The 23,881-nt window shown below is 32.7% G+C and overlaps 2 protein-coding genes across 4 annotated transcripts; both read left to right on the forward strand.

The window, feature by feature from the left end:
- The first annotated feature begins 6,667 nt into the window (after positions 1–6,667).
- Positions 6,668–7,840, forward strand: LOC137407209 (uncharacterized). The gene has a single exon (XM_068093813.1). It carries the CDS (start codon positions 6,668–6,670, stop codon positions 7,838–7,840), a length of 1,173 nt encoding a protein of 390 aa, XP_067949914.1.
- An 8,512-nt stretch (positions 7,841–16,352) lies between these two features.
- LOC137406334 (hemicentin-1-like) lies at positions 16,353–23,533 on the forward strand. 3 transcript variants are annotated; one of them, XM_068092902.1, is made up of 6 exons: positions 16,353–16,591; positions 17,268–17,403; positions 20,275–20,388; positions 21,169–21,461; positions 21,830–22,000; positions 22,845–23,533. In XM_068092902.1, exons 2-6 carry the CDS (start codon positions 17,280–17,282, stop codon positions 22,971–22,973), a joined length of 831 nt encoding a protein of 276 aa, XP_067949003.1. In that variant the 5' UTR covers positions 16,353–16,591; positions 17,268–17,279; the 3' UTR covers positions 22,974–23,533. The 3 variants fall into 3 exon arrangements, with proteins under 3 accessions (XP_067949003.1, XP_067949001.1, XP_067949002.1); XM_068092900.1 differs by having other exon boundaries at positions 16,353–16,571; positions 17,251–17,403; XM_068092901.1 differs by having other exon boundaries at positions 16,353–16,571.
- Positions 23,534–23,881: the final 348 nt, after the last annotated feature.

Below are 23,881 nucleotides of genomic sequence, written 5' to 3' on the forward strand. Positions count from 1 at the left end.
ACTGTAAATATATTCCAAGGTGGTTTACTTTACCAATACATTTTCTAATACATTTGAGGCGTTTAGTAATACAGCTGCTTGGATCACAGTTTAGAAAAGATAGGAGTAATAATATGTGAACCCCATCCAAGCCATCTACTGTTACCCATACATACCATGTTTGGTATGTTTAAGATGAGTAGCCAAAAAACCTTTTATATTAAAAGTGAACAAGTTGGCTGCTAGGTATTTTAACATAACAAATCGTTTCAAAGAATTGTCTCAAACATGGTCCAAAATGATGTTTACACTTTATGAATTCATTTTTTTAAAGACGTGACTTGTTGCTTATACCTGAAAGCATTTCATCTTTGCAAAAGCAAAATTTTGAACTTTTATCTTTGACTCTCTAGACTTGGTGGCAAGTTAAAAGCTATAACATATAGCTTACCAATAAGTACCGTAAATAGAAGAAAACAGAAAAATTTGGTAAATATGATAAAGATCCAAATAGTTTATAGCATATAGCTGACACGAACGAGGAATTAGAGTCAGCCGACAAAAAAATAACCTTCATTCCCTGCTGGCTTGTAAAATCCTTTCAAACAAACACCAACAATGTTAGTGACGGTGTTTTTCATGATGTACTTTTTTTAAATGTACATCTAGTCGTTAAACTATTTTATTTTATATGCTTCTTCTTCAGGTGCTTTATACTAACCCTAAGATTATTAAGAGGTCTATAAATTTGCCTCTGCAAACTTCTAATAGTTTTTGATATGGCGACTGTTTACATTTCTTTGGACAACATTTCATCTTGTGCTATTTACTAAGAGCTTGTTGGAAGCTGGTAGGAAGTATTCAGTCACACCAAATAGTTTCTGTAGAAATGTTAAATAAAATTGAGACATTTCTTTATTTCATTTTATTTTAGAAATGTCTGACTTTGTCAGTTTAAATTCAAGCTACCAAGTTAGTCTTATAATATTGGTCAGCCGTTTCAATGCCAGCAGTAGTTGTGTTTTATAAATACCTTTATATCTATATATAGTATTTAAATTTATTCTATTGAATGCCCAGAATTGCCCAGATAGTGAAAAAATTTTTGCATAGTGAATTATTTTATATTTAACATATAACAACAACAATTACCATCCTAACTTTCAATTTTCATATCAAGAGAAAAGTGCTTTGTGCAGTTTAATTAAAAACAAAACAACCGTAAATGTTTTAAAGGTAAATGTGTTACTATAGTTACCTATAGTAATTCTAGTGTATTTAGTGGCTATAATCTGCAAGAACATCTAGCATTACAATGTACTACGTGCAGTGCACACCGTGGAAAGCTCTCACCTTTGAGACAAATGTATAACAAATGTTGAATTTAACTCAAATGAGTTTAGCTTATCAAACACAGATTTAAAGCTAAATTTTAGTATGTATTTTACTAAATTAAAATAACTTCGTGATAGGCTAAAATTTTATCACTTATCTGTTTTGGAATTTGTTTTTACTAAAACTTGTAACGAATAAGGCTGAACCAAAATATTGAGCATCATATATCTCTTGCAGGCATTGTGGGAGGGATTTCGGCGAATAGCACATCGGCATTTTTGCTGTAATCAGTTCATCGACTGCCATATTTTATTTTTGAGAGAACTTTTTGTTGATATTGCATGGCAGTAAACAACTTTGCCTTAGCATCATGTTTCATAGAGTAAAACAAAAAAATCTTATAGCAGGGGCATCGTAATGCACGGGTGCCCTGTATGAAATGATATAATAATTTAGCATGTGCAATCGCAAAAAAGATATACAGTATATGGTATGAGCAATGAGAATGGTAGGAACAGCGTAGCTTTGTGGTTAGGTGCGCTTGTCTACAAACACGGTGTTGTGATCTTCATGAGTTCAAATCCACTACGGTGCACTTTTTTGTTAAATTTTAATCACTATAGCTAAACAAATGACGATAGATGGCAAACTGAGATTTCTATATATCCCTATTATCTCTTTTTCACACCAGAAGTACATATCATTTCCTGTAAACACAATCTGCTTAAATTGCCATTAGATTACCAATGCTCTAGCTGGACACGCGCACACATATACACATATACACATATACACATACACGCAAACTTTGAGAAATATTTATATATATTTGTTCATATGCATATATATATATATATATATATATATATATATATATATATATATATATATATAAGTCCTTTTTTATGTACACTAGGTGATTACATCAAGGAAACTACAGATGATTACAAGAGACGAGTCAATGCCAAGTTAAAAATCAATAATGAATGAAAATAAAACACTACTTTGTTCAGTAAGTCAGTTAAAAAAAGTTCAACTACATAAAAAGATACATTAAAGATTAACTTACAAAAGTTTTAGTAGATTTTTTTTTAAATCACCAGTATTTTTCTATTATTTGAGATAGTTTTGTTGTTTGAGGTAATTTGATTGCCAGGATGTTTCAAAATTACAATCGACAAAAATTGATCAGGGCTAAAATGCTCAAAAGAAAAGTATGTGCCATATGACCTCACTAGTTGCTATTATTGATATCGGCTAGTGGGTTCATGTTGCAGCGTTACGCGTCTCTATTCTATCGGTCTCTTTGCTATTATAGCCGTCATAATTGCACTTTTACTTGATCTGAACGTTTTAACCGCAATCAAGTTTTGCTGATTTTAGTTTTGAAAAACCCTGGCAGTCCAATTACCTCACCTCAAACCTAAAAAAACAATTGTAAATGATAGAAAAATGCCGATACTTTTTGATAACATTTAATAAAACACTTAGGCAGGTTCATTTTAAAGAAAACCTAAATGAGAAATTGAGAGCATAGTGGATGCGCAGTGGATAGTGGATGCGCAGAACTTTTTATCCACAATGAAAAAAAAGTTTGTAGTGCCTGACATCATAAAATTTGAAAAAAATTTCTTGAATAAAGGTTGTGAACTATAGTTTTCACTAACTGAAACAACACTGAACATCAAAAAGTGTGACAGCGAATAAAAATAACTGCAGAGCCAATTTTTTGTAGCGTACCTTTAGCGTAATTTTTTTATACTTACTTATACTTATTTTTTATACACCTACTGATGGTACAGGTTCAATAAAGTTGTATTTGGAAGTTGTGCATTATGGAAAATATTTATATTCTAATTGCTGTTAAATAACTTAGTTCATTAAAATATATCTGCAAAAATGTATTTTGTTGCTAACTTGAAAATGGAAATGGTAGCAAATTAGTAGAAACTAAATCGCAAACAAATACTGGCAATTATGGAAAAAACTTTTTTTGTTTTTAGCCTAATAACACATAATATTGTTGTTTTATTTATAAACAATTGTTTTATTAACATGGTCTAACCTTTGTGGTGTTTTTAATGCAAAGTGTTCATTCAGCAAAAACTTACTGAATATACTAAATAACTATACTATATAACAGCAATAAAATATTCATTGCCTCGACGTGCTTTTTGGGTAGCAACTTGTTTAGTACCTGCAGTATATAGCATATAAAAAATAGGGCAAAACACATGCAAAAAAGCCAGAATGGATTTCGGTCAATAAAATTTGAGTTCCTGTCCTTTGCGAGTTGATTTCCCAGAATTGAATATTTAATTTTCTAACAAAACAACCCACATTAAAATATTCTTATGGTCAACAAACCGTGTGAGTCTCTAATTCTGCCGTCAACTCCTTTCCTCGGTCTGAAAAGCTGGAATCTAGTTTAATTGCAGATACTTGCTTATCTAGCTCCTCCAGCTCTGATTTCACCTTTGATAATGATCCTTTTAATTTCTCTTTTAGTGTTTTAGAAAAGCTGTCTATATCTTGGAAGGTGTGTTTTAGATCCATGTCTACAATTATATAATTAATAGGTAATACTTGGTACTCGACAACTTTAAAATCAGAAAGTGGGTAAGTAAATCATGCTTTACAGTCAAAATAAATTTTTTTAGCCAAGATGTAGTTTTTAAGACTGCAATAAAAATTTAAATAAAAATCAAACACTCAACTAGCAAAATTTGTTTTTCCAGCTATTGGTTCTGAGCCAAAAACCTTATATTACAACAAAGCTTTTACTAAATAGCATTTATCAGCATGACTTAATGTAATCTCATCAACAAGTTTCATTATTAAACTACTTTGGTCTTTGTGAACTAAATCATTAACAGCAGCTACATTATAGAAAATAGCAGAAAAAGATAAAAATGTAACAAGATATACAAATACTACAACATAGCCATTTAACTTAATGTGATAAAGCTATATTATAAAACGTGATGATGAAATTATATGTTATTGTTCTATATATTATAATTTAGTAAGACCTAATATAATGCAGCGCATGTATAATAATATATGATATAACTTGATGTAAGTTGATATATTGTAATATAATCTGCCATATTGTGTAAAATTCTAACAGACTAAATTAGATTACAACGTACTGAGCTATAGCAAACTATACTATCTTTTTCATATCGTGTTATAAAAAATTACATTATAGATAGATTAAACTCTATTATATCATATAATATTACACTACATTATAAAATATTGTATCATATTAAACTATATTATAAAATGTGCTACCATATCATATTATACTATGTTCTATTTTATTTTACTGTATTGTTTTAAAACACCATATGTTGCACTCTAGTAGACTTGATATGTATAAAGCTAAATTATCACTAAAACATAAAGTTTGAGCATGAGTTATTGCAGATCTAGAATGGGAAAATGTAACTCTTAACATCCATTTGCCTGATCAGAGGTTATTAAGCTCACTCTATTACAAGACAATAAACACAGACAGAAGTTATCCTCACTCTATTACAAGACAATAAACACAGACAGAAGTTATCCTCACTCTATTGCAAGACAATAAACACAGATAGAAGGTATCCTCACTCTATTACAAGACAATAAACACAGATAGAAGTTATCCTCACTCTAATACAAGACAATAAACACAGATAGAAGTTATCCTCACTCTATTACAAGACAATAAACACAGATAGAAGTTATCCTCACTCTATTACAAGACAATAAACACAGATAGAAGTTATCCTCACTCTATTAAAAGAAAATAATACAGATATAATTTATCCTCACTATTAAAAGACAATAATACAGATAGAAGTTAGTGGTGTAAGATTAAGAGGCTAACATCATCTTTTGAAAATGCTGTGTTCAGATCACACAAAATGTGTTTCCATATTATGTTTGGTAACTACAAATAGCTTTTGGATAGAAATGGTTTAGCTGAGAACATTTAGTTACCACAGATAGCATCTTTTACATCACAGCTTTCACAGAAGATTTGTCTGCATCGGCGACAGGCTATGGTTTGAGCTTTCTCATGCTCTGAGCATGTCTCTCCTTGGACTCTTACTTTTTTCTTTTTGAAAGTATGAATTGACATCATAACGTGAGAAGTCGTCCCTGTTTTCTTATGGTGTTCCTGACAGACGTAACATTTCTGTAAGCTACAGCAAAAGATTACTTAATCCTAGGCAAAAGATTGAAAAACTTTAAGGTATAGTTTATTTTCTACTCACAGAGAAGACACAAATAATACTTCGAAATTCTTGTTTTAAAAGTTTTGCAAAGCTTTAATCATTTGCAGCTCACTAGTGAAACCTGTTAGAGTTGAGCCTGCGCCTCATAGTCGGCGTTTTTTGCATTTGTCAAGCTCTGGTGTACAAAAAAAGAGCCTTAGCATTTTGTGAAGTTACCAAAATCGATACAATAAATGTATTGATGCTCAATAAATATGTAATTGAATAATTGAAATGAGCTGAACTGTGGAAGCGTGGCAAATAAAACACGTGAACAGGCCATTTTTCATCAACACCTTTCAAGTGACGCTTTATAGCTTCAAGTAATACTTTATAGCTTCAAGTGATGCTTTATAGCTCCATAACTTCAGCTCACAATTTTTAAGAACCAAGGCTTGACTTAGCTAAATCTGTAATCTGATAGTAAAAAGTAGCTATCACACTAAACCGCTGAAACCGTTGAATGAAACCGAGTAAAAACTAAACACTGGTATAATAGAACAAGCTACTGCAGTTACACCACTAATACTCAAAAGTTAATTTTCTGTCTCATAGACTATACCGTCTATGATTTAATTCTTATTTTGTAGCCCTTTATATTAAAAAAGTATTGCAGAATGTGCTAACAGGTACATAAATATTTTAAAAACATTGCAAATTCAAACAAGATGACATTGCCAAATTTCATTGAATATAGTCATATATTTGGTATTTTGCAAGGCTGTGATATGGAATATTATGTAATAATTAACACAGAATATTTTTGATTTCATGTAATATATACCGGTATATAAATAAAGATATATATCATATTTGCTCTTATTTTTGCTATGAAAACTGTCATTTTAATAAGCTAGCAGCCAGCTTCAGAGTTTAAACCAAAAATGTTATAAATAAATAAAATGAATGAAATAAATACAAATAAATAAATAAAATAAATAAATGTTTGTTAAATAATTTTTCATATTATGTTACTAATTAAAGTGGAAATAGCTTGTGTGATTTAATGACCTTTGAAGTTTTGGCTTTAATTAGAATCTTGAGCTACTCATTTCAGAATTAACCTTGCGCAGTGAGCAGCCGTTATGTTTGCAATCCAATGTTCCACTCGCTTTACTCTCTACTCGCTCTTCGACACTCTCTACTCGCTCTTCGACACTCTCTACTCGCTTTACGACACTCTCTACTCGCTCTACGACACTCTCTACTCGCTCTACGACACTCTCTACTCGCTCATCGACACTCTACTCGCTCTACGACACTCTCTACTCGCTCTACAACACTCTTCACTCACTTTACGACATTCTCTACTCACTTTACGACACTCTCTACTCACTTTACGACACTCTACCCACTTTACGACACTCTCTATCCACTTTACGACACTCTCTACCCACTTTGCAACACTCTCTACCCACTTTACGACACTCTCTACTCACTTTACGACACTCTCTACTCACTTTACGACACTCTCTACTCACTTTACGACACTCTCTACTCACTTTATGACACTCTCTACTCACTTTACAAAACTCTACTCACTTTACGACATTCTCTACGCACTTTATGACACTCTTTACCCACTTTATGACACTCTCTACTCATTTTACGACATTCTCTACGCATTTTATGACACTCTTTACCCACTTTATGACACTCTCTACTCGCTCTACGACACTCTCTACTCATTTTACGACACTCTTTACTCACTTTACGACATTCTCTACTCACTTTACGACACTCTCTACTCACTTTACGACACTCTCTACTCACTTTACGACACTCTACCCACTTTACGACACTCTACCCACTTTACGACACTCTCTACCCACTTTATGACACTCTCTACTCGCTCTATGACACTCTCTACTCGCTCTACGACACTCTCTACTCATTTTACGACACTCTTTACTCACTTTACGACACTCTCTACTCACTTTACAACACTCTCTACTCACTTTACAACACTCTCTACTTACTTTACGACACCCTCTACTCACTTTACGACACTCTCTACCCACTTTACGACACTCTCTACTCACTTTACGACACTCTCTACTCAATTTACGACACTCTCTACCCACTTTACGACACTCTCTACTCACTTTACGACACTCTCTACTCGCTCTACGACACTCTCTACTCGCTCTACGACACTCTCTACTCACTTTACGACACTCTCTACTCACTTTACGACACTCTCTACTCATCAACTTTTGAGATTTTTTGTGACTCAATCTAATTCTGAGTTATATTAAAACATCTTAGGTTTGACTTTATTCACTTAATTAGGCAGTTTGCTTTAGCAGCAAACTGTTACAGGTGAAGCTATGTAAAGCGGATAAATACCAATGGATATAATTATACTTACAGTTGAACTTACTCAAAAATTTAGCCGATTTTATCAGAAATTGTAGGTAGTTTTCTATCATTTGTGAGTATTTTTTATGCTTGGAGTGATCTGACTGCCAGGATGTTTCAAGATTAAAATTTAAAAAACTTGATCGGGCTAAAATGCTCAAGAGAAAGATAAGTGCCATATGACCCCAATAGTTGCCAATGTTATTATAGTAAATGTAGGCTAATGCGTTCGAGTTGCAGCATTACGGGTCTCTATTGTGTCGGTCTCTTTGAAACTATAAATGCAATCATTGCACTTTTGCTTGATCTGAGCATTTTAACTGCGATCATGTTTTGTCAATTTTAATCTTGAAACATCCTGGAAGTCAGACCACCTCAAGAATCATAACCAGCTGCAAAAGCTAAAAAAATAGTTAGAATTTTTGATAAAATCTACTGAAATTTTGAGCAAGTTCATCTTCCAGCTGAAAAATTAAGTCAGCCCTTTTTACCTTGTTTACTAAAAGCTGGTTATATCTGAAAAGAGCTTATCAAAAGTATACATATGTAGCACTAATTTTTGAATACAATTTATATATTTTATAGTTGAATCTCATTGTGTCTAGCATACCTTAACATGTGCTGAGCACAGCCGTGTGTTGCAGTCCTCACAATATTGTACGGCTGGTACGTAGGACTCCCCGCTACACAAGTCACATTTGCTTTCAACTCTCTGTCTTTTTTTAAAGACATCCTTTGAATCTACTGCTGGCAGCTTGTCCAACTCATTTTTCAAATTGTGTTCTTCACTGTTAGTTATTATAAGACTGAACAGTTCCATGTAGTAAATGTAAGCACGTGATAAATACCAAAGTTGAATAATGCACTGCAGTTTCCATATGCTATTATCACTATGCAGTTGCGTGTAGTTCAGTAGTTAGTGTGCTGACTTATGATCAGTAGGTCAGTAGTTCAGTGGTTAGTGTACTGACTTATGATCAGTAGTTCAGTAGTTTAGTAGTTAGTGTACTGACTTATGATCAGTAGGTCAGTGGTTCAGTAGTTAGTGTGCTGACTTATGATCAGTAGGTCAGTGGTTCAGTAGTTAGTGTGCTGACTTATGATCAGTTGGTCAGTAGTTTAGTGGTTAGTGTGCTGATTTATTATCAGTAGGTCAGTGGTTCAGTAGTTAGTGTGCTGACTTATGATCAGTAGGTCAGTGGTTCAGTAGTTAGTGTGCTGACTTATGATCAGTTGGTCAGTAGTTTAGTGGTTAGTGTGCTGATTTATTATCAGTAGGTCAGTAGTTCAGTAGTTAGTGTACTGACTTATGATCAGTAGGTCAGTAGTTCAGTAGTTAGTGTGCTGACTTATGCTCAGTAGTTCAGTAGTTTAGTAGTTAGTGTACTGATTTATTATCAGTAGGTCAGTAGTTCAGTAGTTAGTGTGCTGACTTATGATCAGTAGGTCAGTAGTTCAGTAGTTAGTGTGCTGACTTATGCTCAGTAGGTCAGTAGTTTGGTGATTAGTGTGCTGATTTATGATCAGTAGGTCAGTAGTTCAGTAGTTAGTGTACTGACTTATGATCAGTAGGTCAGTAGTTTGGTGATTAGTGTGCTGATTTATGATCAGTAGGTCAGTAGTTCAGTAGTTAGTGTGCTGACTTATGATCAGTAGGTCAGTAGTTCAGTAGTTAGTGTGCTGACTTATGCTCAGTAGGTCAGTAGTTTGGTGATTAGTGTGCTGATTTATGATCAGTAGGTCAGTAGTTCAGTAGTTAGTGTGCTGACTTATGCTCAGTAGGTCAGTAGTTTGGTGATTAGTGTGCTGATTTATGATCAGTAGGTCAGTAGTTCAGTAGTTAGTGTACTGACTTATGATCAGTAGGTCAGTAGTTTGGTGATTAGTGTGCTGATTTATGATCAGTAGGTCAGTAGTTCAGTAGTTAGTGTGCTGACTTATGATCAGTAGGTCAGTAGTTCAGTAGTTAGTGTGCTGACTTATGCTCAGTAGGTCAGTAGTTTGGTGATTAGTGTGCTGATTTATGATCAGTAGGTCAGTAGTTCAGTAGTTAGTGTGCTGACTTATGATCAGTAGGTCAGTAGTTCAGTAGTTAGTGTGCTGACTTATGCTCAGTAGGTCAGTAGTTCAGTAGTTAGTGTGCTGACTTATGATCAGTAGGTCAGTAGTTCAGTAGTTAGTGTGCTGACTTATGATCAGTAGGTCAGTAGTTCAGTAGTTAATTAGTGGTCTAAATCACAGCAAATCTATTAGTGGTGCTAGGAAGGGCTGCCAACAATAATTCCTACTGCGCTTCTAGCTATCACACCAGGATTATTACAAAATGACTGACAGCAGACACCCCAGAAGAAGGGAAAAACTAGTAGAAGCAAAAGTTATCAGTCCGCAATAAGTGAATTTACAAGGTCACAACTGATGTGGTATTAGGAAACGACTTGTGAATGAAGTTCTCATCTTTATAGCTTAAATAATTTTTTTTTCAATGATGCTCAAGAAATACTTTGTTTCTAGAGATGTTCAACTCAATTCACATTTTTAGATTTGAAAAAATATTTCAAAAAATAATAGTCTTGCGGTCCATGTCAGGATTTTTTAGTGATCAGTCTATAGGTTTCTGTCATAGTTAAAAAAATATTGATGCTGTAGATTGCTAGAACTGATGAGATTTGAAAACACGTTATACGAAGAGGGACCGTACAACTGTAAATAAAGTAATGATTAAGTTTACAAAACGAAACAACATTTTTAAGATTGTCTGTTGCACTACTAAAGGAATTAAGCATCAGAAGTGAATTATTTATTGCAAACCAGACTTATTCATAGACATCTGACTCTGTATCAGTTTCCTTGCATTAATTGGCACGAGAATGAATGCATCTGTGACTCAATCAAGTTAGTTTTACTGCTTCTTACAAATTGGTAAAAACATTAATAGCCACCCTGGATATACTTTCTGTGGACAAAATCTAAATAAAGTGTCTTCTTTTCCTTATCTCGGATTACAACTACAAGCAGATCTAAAATGGAATGAACACATAGACAAAATAACAACTAAGTCTACACAGAAGTTGGCAATGATCAGAAGGGTGCTAAAATCTGCAGATACTCCTACAAAAAAGATTGCCTATTTTTCTTTAGTAAGGCCAACACTAAAATATGCCTCACAAATCTGGAATCCCTATCAAAATAAACATGTCAAATAGCTTGAAAAGTTGCAAAATAAAGCACTACGATTTATTTTTAACATTAAGGGCCAGATAAGTTTTACAAAATTATGAGAAGATACAAGTGTTGAGCCCTTACTGGAGAGAAGAAGAGAGGGTAGGCATAAACTGTTTGTAAGATGTGCTGCCGAGGGCATAGAACCACCATTCAAATGCGAAAACTTAAAATACAATACCCGCCAAAAATCAAACACCTATACTCCATATATAAGAACTAATGTATTCTATCAGTCCTTTTGGCCCCGTACACTAAGAGAGTTAAGATCCTGATAAGATGAATCCTTAGGACAGAATAAAATAAATGTTTGTAAAAATATATATATGTATATATAAATTAATAAATAGAAAAACACAATATAATTAAAAAAAATAAATATTTTGAAACCACTTATTAGTGTGAACACACCGTGTTCCCACGCCCCTTACGCACCTGCTGTGCGGTCTGAGTGGGAAAATATAATAATAATAATAATAATAATAATACTGTAACTTATAAAGAACATAAACTTACTTGCATAGCTCACAGGCTATTTTGCTGGGATGCTGAAGGCACGGCAAGCAGGCTACGTTCAAGCAAGGAAGCCATTTTGGTTGTTGCATGTAAAGTAATTTCTGCTTACAATAAAAACACCTGACATTTTCATTCAACTTTTTCTTGTCAGCCATCTCTTCTTCGCAAGTTTGTTTGTTAATGTCTCCAATCTTTAGCTTTTATAGCTTAATCCTATTCCAAGCTCTCAAGGATTTTTGTGGGTTTCATATATGTAGCTAATTTGGTGCTAAAAGCTTCAAGTTTTAGCTTTAATAAGCAATCAACCTGCTTTTATTTTTTTGACAGAGTTCATTAACGCAAAGTAGACAGGTATTTTGAGTTGTCCTTTTTGTATCAGTATGAAAGACGACTCATAATTTCTTATGATTTTTCATCGAGTACCACACAACCATCCAATTATTTTAGGAAATTGAAACTTTAGTCTGAGATGACTATCAAATTCGAGTAATTGCGCAATACTTACGCATTCCCTAGAAATATTTACTGCGTATATAAAAGGCCATCTTGGCTAGTAAATAACAAGGTTGGTTTGTCAGCAATGGTATGTTTTATAGTTATGCCTTATTTCAATGTTTGACAGCCTTAGTCATCAATAGTTCCAATATTTCAGTTTTACTAAGCTTAACGCTTTTTATTACAGTTTGTACTCATTAGCACACTTATGCTGTCCTCTCATCGTCGCATTTAAAATATGTCAAACCTCTCGTCATGTCTTTGCCACTGCTTGTCTGCGTGTGAGAGAAGCCGTGGTCCAGGGGTCTAGAGCGCCTGATCTTCAAACAACAGGTCAGAGTTCAATTCCCATTAAGGTCACTGGTAACAGGAAGGATGTCCAACATTTAATTGCTCTCTGCAGCTGGTCAGTCATTGAGAATCCCTTGTCACTGGACTCAGACGTGTCTACCCAAAACCACGGAGTCACTTTTTGTAGAAAAATGCTCTTAAAACACGCACCTGGCCTCTGCTTGCGGAAAGGCATCATACCCAATGACTTTGGATATTATATGATGTCATATGATATCATACGATATCATACCAGATATCATACTTGATGTTCGAGGGATTACTACTATCAAGGCTTGTCTTCTCATTCCTTACGTCGACCAACATGCTAGACAAAACAGCTGTACCTGTAGAAATGCAAGCATAGCATGATCACCTAAATCTATAAATGTTGTTAGGCATAATATATGAGTAAATATTTGTATCGGTATATGAAACAAGTTATAGCTACTGACATCTCAAGGTTTTGTAAGTGTTGTGCCTCTATAAATTATTAAACACAGCTGTCATTTTGGAATGACATAACATTAGAATCATAACATTTTGGAATGCTTCCAATGATTCTCTCGAACATTCTAATAGCTATCTTAAAGAAGTGAAGGTGTTGTAAAAAGTGGAATTGAGCAAAGGAAGAGTGGCTAAAGAAGATATTTAGAAACAAGTTTGAAAAGTTTTTAGGCTCAGAAATTAAAAAGGGTATAAGCAAGTAGAAAAGATTTCATGTTTATGTAGTCTAAGTTATAATAGCCCTGTGTCTTCACTACTGTTTGAATTGACATTCTATGTGTGTTCTGTGTCTCTAAAGCTAAATCTCGATATTTTAGTCTTCAAAAATGAACTTATACAAATTTTAATTGGTTTTTGTCAAAAATTATTGATACTTTTTACAATTTGTTATTGTTGCTGTTGTTGTTGTTATTGTTGCTGTTGTTGTTATTGTTGTTATTGTTGTTGTTGTTATTGTTGTTGATGTATCTGAGGTGATCTGACTGTCAGGATGTTTCAAGATTAAAACCGACAAAGCATGATTGTGTTAAAAACACTCAGAAGGAAAATATGTGTGAAATGGCATCACTAGTTGCTATCGCTGCTGTAGTAGATATCGGCTATTGGTTTTAAGTTGCAGTGTTACGCATTTTTATTCTGTCTGTCTCTTTGCAACTATAAACGACATAATTGCACATTCGCTTGCTCTGATTGTTCTGTGATAAAAACTGGAACAAAATTTATCACGTTTAATCTTAAAACATTCTGGCAGTCAGATCACATCAAACATCAAAAACAATCACAAGTGATAGAAAATACCATGCTTTCTGATAAAATCTGATAAGATTTTGTGTAAGTTCATCTTTTAGACCTAAAATTCTTTCGCTAATACTCTTTTAGTAAAAAAGTATTTCACAGCAAGTGTTAAGCATGTTTAAAACAAATACGCCTACTCGCCTCATTCAAGGTCTTATTGTTTGATAATGTTTTTTTTTAAATGTTTTAAAGTTTTAAACTACTGACTTTGTTAGGTCAAGGTCAAGGTTTAAATCATTACTCGGTAACTCAAAACCTTTGAATTCTTTTGCCTTATAATCGTACTAGTACCCTGCCTAGTACTAGTACCCTGCCTAGTACTAGGCAGGGTACTAGTACTAGGCAGGGTACTAGTACCCTGCCTAGTACTAGTACCCTGCCAAGTACTAGTATTAGTATATTATATGCTCTCATTCTTGGCTGGGTGGCTGGCTGCGTCCGTGCATGTGTGTTCGTGTGTACGCGTGTGTGCGCGCGTGTGTGTGCGTCTGTGCGCGTGTGTGCGTGTGCCAAGCCAACCAAAAACAAGAGCATATATAAAGAGCCAGATGAGTCAAGAGAGACAGAGTGCAATCTCTTGCATGCTATTCATTGTTTGCGCACACATTGGGTTGTGTGTATTTATATAATTATATAGATTAATGAAATAGGTATTTATCTTATTGTCTCGCACTCAGTGGTTTTGATTCTTTTGAAGCATTAAAGGGAACATAACTGTTCCTTTCACATGCTGCTGCTGTGTAAAAATGTTAGACTTATTACAATGACCTTCCAATAACATATTATTTTTATATATTCTGAATATGTCTGCTTTTCATTATGTTTTGATCCTTTTCGTTTCATTCAAAACAACGACATGCTAGATTCCCCTCATTGGTCAAAAAAAGGGCAAGGGCGCTGACAAAAATGAATTGGGCAGTGCTGGGCTAGGAAAATATACATAAGTAGAGCCCACATCAACATTCATACCAATTTAGGGTGTCTGTCACTTGCCATAACCTAGGCTTGCTCTTAGCACGTTCGTAAATCTATTTCCTTCATGCCAATGTTCTCTTCATGCATTTTTAATTAGTGGTAATAGCTCTCCGCGTATTTTGTAATCTCTCTATGCGCAAATAAAATTTTTCATTTTTCTGTGAGGTTACAAGATAACAGTATAAGTCTCGCCCACAATGTGTCATAAAGGTGCAGAGACACATAGAACTGCTAATTTCAATTAAAAATTCACACAAGTTTAACTCCTGTTATATTATATGGAGATATATAGAACTGAGATCTAAAATCGCTCAACCTTTTTAAAGCGATTGTTAACATTTGTAAATGACTATTTGAATATTGTCATTTACAACATAGTTAACAAATTAGTCCTTTTTAATTGTATAAGATAAATACTAGAATATTAACTTTGTTGATATAACTCAAACTTTGTAAACTAATGAAATAAGAAAAATTTAAAGTTTGTTTTTCATATTTGTTATAAATAGGATATTTTATTTCTCATTGTGACAAAAAAGATCTCAAAATATTTTTGTTATCTTATCATCTTGTTGCTAGTCAAGACGTTGTTTTTGAGATTTAGCCCTACAGATTAGGAAGGTTTAGGTGGCTAGTATTTGTGTAGGTTAGTGGTTTCTGTTTAGGCAGGCGGTTTCTGTTTAGGTGAGTTATTTTGGTTAAGGTGAGTGGTTTTTGTTTAGATGAGTGGTTTCTGTTTAGTCAAGTGGTTTTTATTTTGGTGAGTGTTTTTATAGTGCCGCTGCTTTCTTTTTATCAATGTTTGAAAGTCGTAAGTTGTTCATTCTTCTGTTCTGCTTGTGCCTATTAATACCATATTATTAATGTTATCTTAACCACTCTCTACTATTGTAACTTATTTTTATAGAAGTCCGATCAAGCTAGTGCAAGTCCCAACTTGCACCAGCCCACACGCACATCAAATACTACACATACCAAAAAGGGCTTAAGACTTTAATCAGACTGTTTGAAAAATTGGAACCATTGTGAAATAAATCCTTATCAAAGAAAGATTAAAAGCATTATCAATGACATCAGAGAGGCTAAGCACTGAGTAGCGCTGAGCCATATATAAAAGAATGACAAATTTAATACTATTGCACATTGCCTACGTCTGCACCAATGAAGAACTTGGTCTGTCGCTTTGTGCTTGGTAAATAGAAATTGTCCTCTCGCTAATATAAACATTTAATGTGTATGGATTTTAACTTCAAATTAGCTAATAAAGAAATATGTGTTTCAAAGTCCTTATCTCTGTGCAGTGATAAGCTCTAAAAATTTTTTAATAAGAAATGAGAGATTTACCTAAAGTATTCCTAACTTACCTTGCCTATCTTTAATTAAGTGTACTTTTAGCCGTGGTTTTCTAACTTCTAGACCAACATATTTAGTTCTTTTCTATAAGCTATATTAAATTCTTATTAGAATATTTTGTGTTACACTAAACATTTTTGCTGTCTTCTTTATTTTATGCATAGCATATTTGGTGTAAATCAATGTCATTTAGAACATCTGAAAAGTAACTCAAAACTAAAATTGCTAGTGATATCTGTTTTTTTTCTGTACTGTTTATTGTAAGTTTGAAAATTTCAGAAGCCGAATTGTTTGTGTTAGTCTGATTTGAATGTAATCATATATCAACTATCATGGAAAATATTATTCTTTTCCTTCACCACCTCTAAAATCCTTTGTTTTTCTATATTGCAGGGCTGCTGCTAATCAGTTGTCAGAAATGCTCAGGACAAGTCAACTGTGAGTTACTAACAATCATTGTGAGCTATTGTATAACCTTATTCATAAAAGTGGTTCTACTACTATATAGCAACAACTTTCAAATAACATACTTACCATAGCTGTGAGTTACTGCGCTGAACATGTTTTATTACTATTTACATTAAATTGAATAATTACTAAGACACTCTGGTCAGTTTTACAGAATGTTTCTAGTATGAAATCATATGTAAAGCAAGTTCATGCTTAAACATTGCGTTATAAGCCGGATAAGTTTTTGTGTGAAACAATCATATTAATAGTGTATAAGTTTTGTATTGTTCCTGAATCTTTCCTGAATATTCCTAAAACATTTATTCTATGAAAACAGCCATTTTGTCTAATGCATATACTCTTATATATATACTCTAATGCATATACTCTTATATATACACTCTAATGCATATACTCATGCTAATTTTCGAATCCAAAGTACTTCGAATAAAAGTTTATAAAACATCGGATTCATGAAAGCGTAAATCAGCATCCTCATCATAGGTTACCAAGAAAGTGGGAAAACGTTCATAATCAGGACTGTCTCTAAATAAACTGTGTTGATTAGCTCACAGGATGCGGTCAATGTACAAATAGTTTTCCCTCTGCGCTATATATAGAGCTATGGCAGCTAGTTTTCAGGTGAAAAAAGCTTGGTAGTTTGTAGTGTCATCGTGTACCCAGATTCAAGAATGCATGCAGTACCATGAATCCACCTGTACAGAAAATGGACAGAGATCCATTTGTCTGAGTTGGTCACAATTTCCTGGATGCGAGGCTCTTACTGAGGATGATGGAATCAGGATATGCGGAATGAACCGTAAGGACTCTGTGTTTTAATAAATATATAGATAAACCCTATATATTTTTATCATTATTATACATATTAATACGGTGGACTCCAGGGTTACAGTGTTCCTGTTTTGTGATTTTTCCATCTCACAATGTGAAACACAAAGTTTTTTTGGACCCTTGTTGTGACATTTTCCTCGCCATGCGACATCAATGAGAATGTCTCACAAAGCTTAAGTTTGTCAATCGGTGTGCTGTGTACTTTGGAGTAGAAAGATATAAGAGTCAGAGAAGATGCCAATATGCTATTTGCCAAAATCTTTCTTATAATGCCTAAAAAAGATACATGTTCTCTCTCTTTCTCAGTTCAGAATTCTTTGTGTTTTATAAATGTTTGATAATGCACGAATAAATCGGTATTGAATAGTAAAATACATGTACATACTAAAACTTAGCTTTTGGCGTGTGTTTAGTAAGCTAAATTCATTTAAGTTAAATTCAAAGTTTATGTTATACATATGTCTCAAAGGTAAGAACTTCATACTGTATGTACTGTACATAGTAATGTTACATTTTAGTACAGATCATAACCACTGAATAGTTAACTACAATTACTAAGGTTAATATACTATTTTGTTACCAGTTTTAATGTCTAGTTCGTATATAAAATTTTGATATTTCTTCTCTAGGGGCTTGCATTAAATAATTACTATGGGTTCCTATATATATGTGTATATATATAGGAATATCTATATATCTAAATATCTATATATCTAAATATCTATATGTATATATATATACATTATATATATATATATATATATATATATATATATATATATATATATACATTATATATATAATGTATATATATATATACATATAGATATTTAGATATATAGATATTTAGATATATAGATATATAGATATTCCTATATATATACACATATATATATATAGGAACCCATAGTAATTATTTAATGCAAACCCCTAGAGAGGAAATATCAAAATTTTATATACGAACTAGACATTAAAAATTGGTAACAAAATAGTATATTAACCTTAGTAATTGTAGTTAACTATTTAGTGGTTATGATCTGTACTAAAATGTAACATTACTATGTACAGTACATACAGTATGAAGTTCTTACCTTTGAATATATATATATACATATATATATTTAAAAAATTATTGCGAAAAAAGTAAACTTTTAGTATTTGCGTTACAAATTTGTTTCGTGCGAAGCACTCATCAGACGTGATTGTACTAAAAGAAAAAACCCATTTTTCTTTTTTTGAAAAAGAGAAGAGTGCCCAATGAATGGAGAATGCCTGAAAACATCATTAATTTACCAGGCTATTGTAAAAACCAACACCGATTCACCAGACCAAACATACATTGGACTAACAGAGAACACTTTCAAGACGCGATTCACTAACCATAAAGCTTCTTTCAACCACCCATCTAAGAGAAACTCTACTGAATTAAGTAAATATATATGGTCACTAAAAGACAATAATACCAACTACGCAATATCATAGAAGGCCCTACGACATGCTAAAGCATACAACACTATCTCCAACAAGTGTAACTTATGCTTATGGGAGAAATTCTTTATTATTTACAGACCATCACTAGGCACTCTTAATAAACGTAACGAGCTATTATCATCATGCAGACATTCATCTAAGTTCTTGCTACGTAATTGTATCACTTAACTATTTGGCTTTTGGCTTCTGTACACTCATCCAATTATCAGCTTATCTAACTCTGCATAACAGCGTATTTATTACTGGTGTATGAAATTCATTTTAGACATTTTATCTGAAGAGTGTGATACTTATTGTACCACATGAAACTATTAGTAATAAAATGTTTAACTTATAGAGTGAAGTTCTACTTATAAATATTTTATATATACACACATATATATATATATATATATATATATATATATATATATATATATATATATATATATATATATATATATATATATATATATATATATATATATTTATATATATAAATTTATATATATGTAGGTTTATATATAGATATGTTTATAGATTTATAAAGCTATATAAATCTATCCGGCTATAGATTTTAAGATCTATAGCCTGAATGCAGACAGATGATAGACGGCAGAAGACAGACGACATACTTTGAGAACTATATATATACATGTATATATCTATATATAAATTGAATATATATTGAATATAAATATTGAATATACATATTCACATATACATATATGTGTATATATATACTCATTTATATATACATATATATGTATATATATATATATATATATATATATATATATATATATATATATATATATATATATATATATATACATATATATGCGATGCTCCTGGATGTGATATATAGAAATATATTAAAATAAACATGTATTATTAATTTTTAATGTATATATTCAGATTTAATATAGATACACAGATTTAATATATATTAACAGTTACTATTTGTATTAAAATATCTATTTATACACATTTTGGTATATATTTAATTTTAATACATGTATATATTAATACTTAATATATATAAACATTTACTATATATATACATGTATATACATGTATATATTTAGATCTAATATACTTTTATATATTCATACATTCTAAACTTAGACCGTTTTTGTTGCTGTATGACTGAGATAGTATCAAACTGTTCAAACTGTTATGTAATAAAGGTTTTTTCCACAACTGTCATAATTTTTATTTTAACTCATTTTGGATTATGAACCTCTTCAGATGGTGCGGCAGCATTCAAAACAGTGTTCTTCATCATTTCTGGCCAATCAATACGGTTTACATTTTTGTTTTGTACTTGAAGTGAATCAGTCTTGCTAAGACCTTTATTTGTTTCTAGATTCCCCATTAATGATCCCAACGGGAGACGGGCAGATTTTATGTGATACTGTTAATGCTGGAGCCATCTACAGCTTGGGAGTAGCCAGCCAGCGCCCTATGTCCGCTGACAGCTGTAAGTGAACTATGACCTTTAGTGATCTTGTCATAAGTAACATTTCAGCTTGTATCCTGTGAGTTTCTTCTCAATGCAGCCATTTCAAACATTGCTGTGGAAATTGCAATGAATTTCCTAAGTTTTCTCTGGTTTATCTTATTTTTGCAGTCTTTCAATGAGCCATCAAGCATGCTTAAAAATTCCATGCAAACATTTTATGTCGCCATCAATTTACAATGAAGTATCGTTTATTTGGTATGATTTACAGTATTCAAATTCTTTACTAAATAAACAAGCCCAAATAAAAACCTAAATTCAAAATTTATAAATACAAAAATTTAGATTGCTCAATTTCAATACTTCAGGCTACCATATGATATGTGCAGACAATTGCTAAAACAAAACAGTTGAAAAAAGGTGATTGTACTAGTGTTATATATTAAATATTATATATTAGTACTTTAGTGTTAATATTAAAAAAGTTTATGCTTTTTCAATATTCTAATTTTGATAAAAATTGTTGAGAACCAAAAGTTATAAAAATTCCAAAAAAAGCATGGCGTGTAAACTACCAGTTGTTATACTTATTTAACAAAATATTTGTTCAGCTGAGTTGCAGGTAAGTATTGGTAAGTATTGCCTCGGTAAGCAGCAAGAGAAAGATAAAAGTAAGTACAAAATGCTTACTAGTATCTTTGCTTAAAATTGACTTTGCAACTTAAAGCTGTAAGCCCTAGTTTAGTTGCTTAGCAACCTGATGAGTCTTGATAGTTGACAGTAGAATTTCTTTTTTTTCAGTCAACCAATCAATCACACTCAGAGGCTACCCCAATGGCGGAGTAAATTGTGAAGCTCCTGTCAGTCACTGCGCGGTGTCAGAATCAAACGATTTCAGAATAAGTATCCAGGTATCGTCTTGTCCTCAGTCAGGTGCATCTGTAGAATGTGTATGCCCTGAATGGTCAAATTGGAGCAGCTGCAGTGTGACATGTGGGGATGGCGCAGTAAGAACAAGAGCTCGCGGCAGTTGTTCCTCCACCTGCAGTTTACCGACACCTCTGTCTGAGTCTAGCCTTTGCCCTGGAACACAAGTAAATTACATGTATATCTCCTATATCTAAAAAGTTCAAACTGATGTGGCTTACTATTGTGCTATTTATTGGATTGAGCTTCTGAGTGAAATCTTTTAATCTTATGCTTTAAAAAATATATTGCATTTAAATAAGATATAAGTCAGCATTTGTATTATATAAGTAACGCTATTGGCAGTAATCTACTATACGCATACCTCTATTGGTAGTACCACGCTATATGAGTAACTTTATTGGTAGTACCGTGTTAATTATTTGCAGGTAATGCTACTATGTAGGTCTGCGGGCTACAGCTCCACAAGCATTTTATGTCTTCATGCTCTATCATTACCATATAATAGTTTTTACAGTTGATATTGCGATTTTAGACAAGCTGTCCAGTTGATGGTCAATACTCTGAATGGACAGTCTGGACTACATGCCCTGTAACTTGCAATACTGGAACTCAGACAAGAGGCCGCATGTGCTCTATGCCAGCTCCTGCTTTCGGTGGTCAAGACTGTGTTGGCTCGTCTATCCAAACTAGATTTTGTATATTGGTAAGAAATGGCTTTCGATTTTGTGTTTAGTGCTACTTTTTTATGGTTTTACTACTGAAAGCCCCGTGTTGCATGGGAAATAACATACTGACCCAATGAATTTGAGAAACTTCAGCCAGTAACTTAAGCTAGTCGAAATCTTTACTACAATAAGTGCCATGTCTGAAGCTAGCCTAATAATAGTTACATTACACATAATGATCTCTCATGCAATCATGATGTTCAAGCGTACTAGTAGTAACCAGTAGTATCTTCCCAAACCTTGTTAGCGTGTGTATTTGAACTGATGTAATTAGTTTTCCCACAACTATTCCATTATTTAGCAATGTAGCTGCTTGGCCTGATGGATAGAACACCTGCTTGTCGACCCGGAGATTCCAATGTCCAAATACACTGCAATCAGATTTTTTGTATCTTAAATTTTGTTGCTAAAACTTGACACACAAATGATCAACACTAAAATTTATATATATAAATTGTATATACATTATATAAATTATTGTGTATATAATTTATATAATATATTATATAAATATTATAACATAATATATTATATATATTTTTTTATATTATATAACAATTGTATATATACATATTATATATATATATATACACAAATGTAGCAAGATGTTCTAAATGCGTTATGCTGTTATGTGTTTAGACATGATTGACTACTGCAGAAATCTGTTTAGAGTCTTCATTAAAGGTTCATATTTAGCTCTCTGCCTTATGAATGTTTAAACACAAAAATGTTTTAACCAACAGCAATATGTTTCAATTCTTCTAAAATAGGACATTAGGAAGCATTTTGAAAAACTCAAAAAATGTTTTGTTCTAATTATAGGATGACTGTCCACAGCTCCCAAAAACAAGGCTTGGTGAGTGTAAGCGAAAAGCCAAGCGTGGCACCTGCAGACATCTAAAGAAGAGAGCCAGAAAGCGCTGCATCAAAAGAAAATGTTCAAGAAGTTAATTGCTTTCATAGAACCAACTTATCGGGTTGCCAGCGTAACTATATAACATGTAATAACGGGCTACACAGATCACTCAAGTTAAACTAGAAGCTATCTGAATATCAGCTGTGTAAACCAACATTCCGTCATCCAACAATTAGTTATTATATTTCTGTAGCATTGGTCACTCTGGGTCAAGGCTAAATGATGTAATATTACATACTTTCTAAAGGTTGCATTACAATTCTGTTACAGTTTTAACCTTTCAACCTTTTGAGCAGCTTATAGTCACTGATGTCTGGCACTTTGTTTATATAGCTACAAATGGATTTTAATTTATAAGTAACTATACATATATTGAAGAGCTAAATATATCTGATGAGTATTATGGAACAGTGATTTTTAACCATGTTGGATGTACTGAGCCTACCAGTTTTATATTGGCTTTCACTGAGCCTTTCTTTATTAAAAAGTAAAACACGATGTTTTTACACATTCAAAACAGGTATATGTTTTACTAAGACACAATATAAACTGTACATTAACATCACTATGTTCTAAGAATAAAGCCAATACAATACATGAACACATACCAAATTACATATCTTTTCACGAAAAAATAGGACTTTGAAAATCAGTGTGGCTTATGCTGTAGCCCTTGAGAGACCTCACCAATCCTTTGAGAATGATTTACAAAGTCCTTAAGGTTTGTTCAAACTTAGAGTACAAACCTTTGTTCTAGGACATAGAAGTAAACATGCCGCTGACGCATGTCTAAAAATTGCATATGATAAGTATTGCTTTGGAAAAAAGTGGTAAACATGCAGTCTTGTTAATATTTTTTGTATTATTCTGTAAATATTATATTTTAGCAGTATTTCACAGCATTATGAAGTGAAAAAAATGTAATGTTCAATTCGGTTAGTTA

This window comes from Watersipora subatra, chromosome 10, assembly GCF_963576615.1.
Source record: "Watersipora subatra chromosome 10, tzWatSuba1.1, whole genome shotgun sequence".
Taxonomy (NCBI): Eukaryota; Metazoa; Bryozoa; class Gymnolaemata; order Cheilostomatida; family Watersiporidae; genus Watersipora; species Watersipora subatra.